The sequence below is a fragment of the Petromyzon marinus genome, chromosome 41 (genome assembly GCF_048934315.1).
Source record: "Petromyzon marinus isolate PM22_M1 ecotype Great Lakes invasive population chromosome 41, UKy_Petmar_22M1.pri1.0, whole genome shotgun sequence".
Classification (NCBI taxonomy): domain Eukaryota; kingdom Metazoa; phylum Chordata; class Hyperoartia; order Petromyzontiformes; family Petromyzontidae; genus Petromyzon; species Petromyzon marinus.
In genome coordinates, this window is record NC_133707.1 from 10409041 (window position 1) to 10416554 (window position 7514).

The 7514-nt window shown below is 46.4% G+C and overlaps 1 protein-coding gene across 1 annotated transcript; it reads right to left on the minus strand.

The window, feature by feature from the left end:
• Nucleotides 1–1671: 1671 nt before the first annotated feature.
• Nucleotides 1672–7514, minus strand: RACK1 (receptor for activated C kinase 1). The gene is made up of 8 exons (XM_032969058.2): nt 7283–7514; nt 5949–6120; nt 5490–5637; nt 4711–4806; nt 3503–3613; nt 3151–3291; nt 2606–2716; nt 1672–1885 (listed from the first exon to the last, which is right to left on the minus strand). The coding sequence occupies exons 1-8, from the start codon at nt 7389–7391 to the stop codon at nt 1820–1822; spliced, it is 954 nt and encodes a 317-aa protein (XP_032824949.1). The 5' UTR covers nt 7392–7514; the 3' UTR covers nt 1672–1819.

Below are 7514 nucleotides of genomic sequence, written 5' to 3' on the forward strand. Positions count from 1 at the left end.
TTTTGTGCTGTGTCTGAATCACACCTCGAAATGCTGCAGTAAATCCAGGATTGTTATGCACACCAGTTATACAGTTGCATCAGTTAAGATCACCCTCATATTTGCAGGACTTGTCATCCTTCCTCTTATCAAGAGGTCAGATTGATAGTGATTGGGAATAATCATTGGGTGTCTCACTGTATGACGTTTCAATGGAAGCAAGCTCGGACGAGCAGTCTCTAAAGCTGGGCCAATGCTTCAAAATGTGGCCACCCACAGCCTTGTACCACTTGTTTCAAATTATACGTTAAAACAAGAATTGGAATCGACTCTTGAGGCTAGCAACAAGGTCTAAAACAAGTTTGAGACAACCAAACCCCCCAAAACTCACCGCCCCCCCTCCGCCCGGACATATTCCAGACCACTCCCCCCCCCCCCCCAAAGCTTCCCAGACCCACCGCAGACCCCCTTCATCTGCCGGGAACGTCTGTGTTGATTCATTCATTTTGCAGACACTGAGACAGGGTGAGAGGTTAGGTAAAGCAGGTAATTGAGTAGGTAGGCAAGTAAGATAGCGAATCAGGGAGTGAGTTCGTAGGTAAGTGGGTAGGTCTCGCCTCCATCCGGTCTCGTTCTTTTAAAGCCTCTGTAATGGGACTTCAGAGAACGGTGCGGCTTCCTTCATATGGCGAATGTAGATGCAGAGCAACTAGAATTTCACATTCAGGTGGTCAAACCAGATAGTGTCAGCACAGCAGAGTGCATCACTGCAACGTCCACTTTGTATTTGTGGATCGGGGATTGTATCTTTGTTGGTCTGTTCTGGATGACCATTCACACACTGCCGAGTTAAAAAAAATCCATGTGTCCACGAGGTATCCGCATTTGCCATGGTTTGTACTGATGCAGTTCAGCGTGGACAATGATCTTCAGGGAAGATCAAAACCAGCAATCATCTGCGTTAGGTGTTTTACAAGGCATTTGCGAGTTAATTTTTGCTCCATTCAGCTCTCCAAGCTCCATCGGGGTTCGAACGCACATTGTTGAAGGTTAAGCGCATGGCTCCAAAAAGGGCTCGCGTGACTTCAAGCGATGACGAGTGATGTCAAGGCCCTGTAACACTCCGCTAAGTCCCGCAAATATCCGGAGTGTTCCCGTTGTTGCGGCGGATGGAAGGAGAAATTTGTGAAAGAACGGGCAGCCAGGGTGTTGTGGTCACGAATTGAAGGTTCCAGTGAAACGCGTGCGAGGGGGCAACACTATCCCTGAAGATGGAAATAGATTAGTCCACTAGCTGTACAGCACTGCCTTCTGCTGGCCAAGCCATGGTATGGGACCTCAACGCCCACCGCAAGTAATTTTCGCAGTGTGTGATCGACCCAACCCTCGCCTCCAGTGTGCCGGACTAAAGGCCACGTGGCACAGTCGCCACCACCACCAACGTGCTCCCTGCTGCACGAGGCTTTACGGCACCGTTGATCTTGCTTCTTGGGAGGTGGAGACTTGGCTGTTCTACCACCACAGAGGCATGGGATGGGGGGTGGCTGGAAACTCTTAATAGTTCAGGGTCACCACCAAAACACATTTATTCCGAGTTGGTTGAATAAGCTGCTGGTATAGAGGACTAGATTTGAGATTTTGAAGCACCATGGACATTGCACATAGCGAGTTAAAACAAAGGGACAGGTAACAAATGTTTTCAATTGTTTATTGAGCACTGAAAAAGCAAGTGCAAGCACACCAATGATGATGACAACGGCCAATGCCATGTGATAGTATCACACTTGTGAGCCACATCGTGCGCTTGCACCCATGTCACAGCACATCCCTTTGACAGGTCTTAGCGAGTGCCAATGGTCACCTGCCAAACTCGGATGAAGTTGTCAGTGTAACCAGCAAAAAGAGTCTGAAAACATAAAAATACAACACAATTTTAACTTTTGTGCAATGTCTAATCACGCCTCGAAAGGCTGCAGTGAATTCAGAACTTATGCACACAAGTTACACAGTTGCTTCAGTTAAGATCACCCTCATATTTGCAGGACTTGTCATCCTTCCTCAATCAAGAGGTCAGATGGGTAGTGATTGGGAATAATCATTGGGTGTCTCACTGTATGACGTTTCAATGGAAGATCGGTTGAGCAGTCTGTAAAGCTGGGCCAATGGTGAATACTGTGGCCATTCAAAGCCTTGTACTACTTTTGGTTTGAATTACCTTAAAACGAGAATTATGGAAAACTTCCAATCCACAAGTAGAACAAGTTAGTAAATGTTGTGATACAGCCATCTACAATCAGATGTCGAGTAGACAAACCAATAACTATGGTCGATGTTTGGCCCACTCTTCCAGCCAAACCATAACCCATGAAAAAGCAAATGTACAGTTTGGAAAGAGGATTTTGTATAATCTGATGGTCCTCATACTAATTATGGTTCTTGAGATGCAAGCGGAATGACAAACAGCTCTCCATAAATAGTAGTACGATATAGATGATCGTGGTGTGACCGATGCATATATAAATATTCTACAAGGGTTAAAAAAATTAGTTTTTGCACAAATGTAGTCCATACTGTGCGTATAACAAGACCCAATGTAAAAAGAGTGGCCGGAATGCAGTGCGTTTACCTGTCCATCAGCAGACCAGGCCAGGGAAATGCACTGGGGAGGCTCAGCCTTGCTGCTTGTGCTGATTACTTCTTGCCTCAGCTCATCCACAATCACTTTGCCTTCAAGATCCTGCAGAGCCACAGAGTTAGGACCAGCAAATCAATAAACACCATCACACACAAAGCAGACATCGGGTTCACACAATGGTAACTTGCTGTCTCTCCCAGCTTTAGGGATAAAGAATATTGATGGTCAGTCTCAACCTTTAACTTTAAATAAACCAACAAAGTTTTGAGCGTGAACTGATGGGCATCGCTATGCACGGCATTTTAGGTGCATTTTAGTTTTATTTCAAATACAATATCTTGCATTCTCACATCACAAAAAATATATGTTATGCACACTCAACTTATTAAGATCACCCTCATAATTGCAGGACTTTTAATCCTTCCTCCAAAAGAGGTCAGATGGGTAGTGATTGGGAATAATCATTGGGTGTCTCTCAATCTATGACAAGGTCTTAATGAAAGCGAGAGAGGAGAGTGCAGAAGCTCGCATTTTACCCAGATCTTGATGCTGGGCCCCGTGGCTGCACACAGCCAGTAGCGGTTTGGTGAGAAGCAGAGCGCATTGATGGTGTCACCTCCATCTAGTGTATAGAGATGCTTGCCCTCATTCAGGTCCCACAGCATGGCTTGCCCATCCTACAGGAACACACACAATTTACATTTGATAGGAAGTTCTTAAGATAAGCAAATGGTTTTTGTCAATAAAATATCATGGTTATATATTCCGATGTGCCTCTGAAGTTGTGTTTGTGTGGTGGTTTCTATTGGCATGCTTGGTGCGTGGGTGAATGTCGTCACAAAATTTGGGTGAAGCACAAATGGGTGTTAATGCCAGCATCTACTATACCTTCCCACCAGATGCACACAGGGAACCATCAGGAGACACGGTCACTGTATTCAAGTAGCCCGTGTGACCAATGTGGTTGGTCTTTAGCTTGCAGTTGGTCAAATTCCACACCTTCATTCAGATCATAAAGCACAAAACACACAACTGTTAACTATGACATGATGGCGTATAAAAGTACGTGTAAAATGCAGCTCAACTTGGACTTTTTGGATTTACAAAACTAATATACAACTCCGTAACAAGAGAGTTAACAATTTATCAAAAAACTTCGACACAGTGACCCTCGGTATAAAAAAATGAAAGCTTGAAAAAGGTGGGACAACTGAACATCAAAACAAGCAGAGGCAAATGTTTGAACCTATTTAGTGAATGTTTACATATAAATGTAATACTTCCAATCATGGACTGATGCAACAATCATTCCTGTATTTAAAAAGGGAAACAGAACTGCAAAGAAACATCGCAATCCCACTAGCCTCAAAGCAAATATTCTTGGATGACTGGACAGAATAACTGGTAAGGAGATACCATTTGAGCAAAGGTACCGGCAGAAACCATCTAAAATTTTACATAATTTAAGCTGAATAAAATAATAGTTGGGCTCAAAATAGATAGCTTAAACAAAACATTGAAGGGACTATTTTTGAATGTGAACCAGATTAAAATGATTAAGTGAGACAACAGGTTGGAGTGATTTTGGATAAACTTGATAATCTGGACATCTGTGAAAGATTTGTATAGCTCATCAGCTTCCTCTAGTATAAAGATTCTGATAAGAGATATCAATGTGCCTAAAGAAGAAAACTTTTAATCTGTAACAATATCACCTATGAATTATGGCTCAGAAACATGGTTTTAGGCAATACAAATGGAAAAAGAGTTGATAAGAGCACACCAGAAGAGTGGAAACACACCTCGCCTGGAATTACATTGACAGAAAGAGGAACACATGAATCTGAGAGCAAATGCAAATTATAAACTCAAGGACCATCAAAGCAAAGGCTTGGGGCGGGACATGTTGGGAGAGGGCAAGAAGGGCGAGGGATAGAGGCTGAGAAAACAACCAGAGATGGGCGCGACAAGATCGGCTCGTGTTCAGAAGCTAGGTAGTGTGTGGTATCATGCGACAGATGCCAGCAAAATTGGGGGAACGTTTATCCGGTCATGGCTAAAGGAGATACAGGTTCTGAAGATTATGAATGACATACCTTGACCAGCTTGTCCCAGCCACAAGAGACAATGATGGGATTGTTATTGTTGGGAGAGAAGCGCACACACGACACCCACTCGGTGTGGCCATCCTCCTGTGAAAACAGTCAAATGCGCTGCTGTAAACGATGAACGATTTATTTCAGGCTCCTGTCCACTTACAACCTCCCACCACATGTTACTTAAACTTTTAAAATTTAAATGCAATCGTAGAACTACTAGTCTCAATACGAGTACTGCATTTGACACGATATACACTCCTTGAATTGAAGCAGGAATGCACAGAGTTCGCTTGTCCGCGAACTGAATGTTGCAAATGCAGTGCCATTCCCACTTAAATGATGTGCACGTAACAGGCATGTAACGAACCATAGATTATAATTCTGGGAATGAGAGAATACATTTAATTTACAATTTATACCAATTATATGCAAAATATACACAAGTTTATGGACTTTGCCAGTTTTGGATTGAAACAATAGCAAGATAATTGGTCAAGCATAACAGTTATTATACCGGGACAGAAATGCACCCCCCACTTTGAAAAGATGACAGTTCTCTCACGGACACAATACAACAGCACATAAGCTAAAAAGGAACAAGGCATTTCTGAATAAAAAGTCCAATGATTACAATATCATTATTCAGTGCTGTATTCTGAAATCTTCCAATAAATTGGATGACAAAATGGGATTTTAAAAGTTGATTCTGAAACTTAAAAGTAATCTTAACAATCAGCAGCATGAACCAGCAACATGCCGGGCACGCAACAACAGACCTGGATGGTGTACTTGCAGACACCCAAGGTGTTCCACAGCTTAATGGTCTTGTCACGCGAGCCGGACACAATCTGACGGTTGTCAGCGGAGAACGCCACGCTCAGCACGTCTTTGGTGTGGCCCACGAAACGGCGTGTGGTCGTGCCCCTGCGCCATCAGAGCACAACGTTACCACCAGCACCAACTCCCCAAAAAACACAAGTTCACGTTTATCGAACAATGCTAACGTAGCTGAATAACGCACACACTTCAAATGCAACTATCAAATAAAAATTGCTAGTTGCGTTAACAGCAATTAATATTCAAAAAAGTGAGAAGTCAACAGCACGTGCGCGCTCAGGAGAGATTTTGTCAACAAAAATTGCACCCAAAATAAAAGTGCACGCGGGTGGCACCAACCAAAAACACTGAATGTCGCGCACCCGCTCGTGAATGAGACTTTGGGCGCTACAACTCACGTGGTGAGGTCCCAGAGGCGAAGGGTGCCATCCCACGAGCCCGAGAGGGCGAACTGGCCGTCGGAGGAAATGACCACGTCGCTCACAAAATGCCCATGGCCGTGCAGAGATCGCTGTGGGATGCCGTAGTTGGTCTCGTCTCTGGTCAGCTTCCACATGATCAGCGTCTTGTCTGCAACGTTCAACAGGTGTGTGTGTGCGGGGATTGTTGGTGAACGTTGGGGAGGGCAGGTTTGTGCTTCAGTGGTACACGTTTGACGGAGTTACCTGTTGATGGAAGCCGGCTGGACTGGTTTCAATACGGCACTTGGGGGTCTGGTTGTACGCCAAATGCGGCAGCCATGAAACCGGGCCCTCAATGTCGGGAGTGACCACGGGGCACAGCGCCTAGCCAACAAGGCCTCGCAGATATTTCATCACAGACGTCCCCCTCGGCCTCGCCCACAAGTTGAAGGAATATGAAGGAACGCCACTCGTTGTTTTAGTGTTCATATACAGTGGTTAGTTTACATTGAGGGCTTCGGTGTTTAAGGCGACTAAGATTAGGCACTAAGACTCGGTCAAGCTGGGATGATGGGTTAGGTGCAAGTCTGCCATGCATCTACGGTACTTCTTCGGAATTGGAATTCGCTTGCGTAAGTTGCGTAATGTAATGCGTTGCTAAACGAAAGCTTTAAAAAGCCACTGCCGGTGTTTTACATGTTACACGCTTGGGACATCTCAGGGTTCAAACATCAATTCAATGTCTTTCATTAACGCGGGTGGGAAGCCCAGCGAGACCCACTGCCAACAATTCACCCAAATCACCACCACTCGGGCATCGCCACCACTCTCACCCACCACGCTCACCCACCACCACCACCACGCTCACCCACCACCACCACCACGCTCACCCACCACCACCACCACGCTCACCCACCACCACCACCACGCTCACCCACCACCACCACCACGCTCACCCACCACCACCACCACGCTCACCCACCACCACCACGCTCACCCACCACCACCACCACGCTCACCCACCCACCACCACCACCACGCTCACCCACCCACCACCACCACCACGCTCACCCACCACCACGCGCCACCTCCTCACCCTGGCCCCGCGCACTCCAAACTTGGGTCAGGCCCAGGCTTAACGGCACGCTCAAGAATAATCTAAAAGCTTCACAGCCGGACAATTTTTTTTCTATTATTTTAAAAAACTAGCTCGGACGCCTTGCGCAAGTAACGCAACAGCGTTGTTCGAGGCGGATTTAAACGATGAGCAGCGCGGAGGCATAACGAGAGCAGCGGCGGCCATGGCCGCACCTTCCCTCTCTCTCTCTCACCTCGCGACGCGGACAGGATCATGTCGGGGAACTGCGGGGTTGTGGCGATTTGCGTGACCCAGCCGTTGTGGCCCTTGAGGGTCCCGCGCAGGGTCATCTGCTCCGTCATGATGAAGCGCGGTGGCGGCTCGGAGCGCGCGGATGGATGCGGATTGCTGCGTGAGCGCTCAGCGCTCTCTCCACTGCCTCAATGGCGACCTCGCGCGAAAAGACCGGAAGAAGGGGCCGAGCA

What these genes read in the sequence shown, in the direction of transcription:
- RACK1 (XM_032969058.2), bottom strand. Translation starts at nt 7,391, where the DNA reads ATGACGGAGCAGATGACCCTGCGCGGGACCCTCAAGGGCCACAACGGC. An exon ending in CGCCTCTGGGACCTCACCAC is followed by an intron (nt 5,638 to 5,948) that starts GTGAGTTGTAGC and finishes CTGATGGCGCAG; the next exon opens with GGGCACGACCACACGCCGTT. An exon ending in TCTGCAAGTACACCATCCAG is followed by an intron (nt 4,807 to 5,489) that starts GTCTGTTGTTGC and finishes CTGTTTTCACAG; the next exon opens with GAGGATGGCCACACCGAGTG.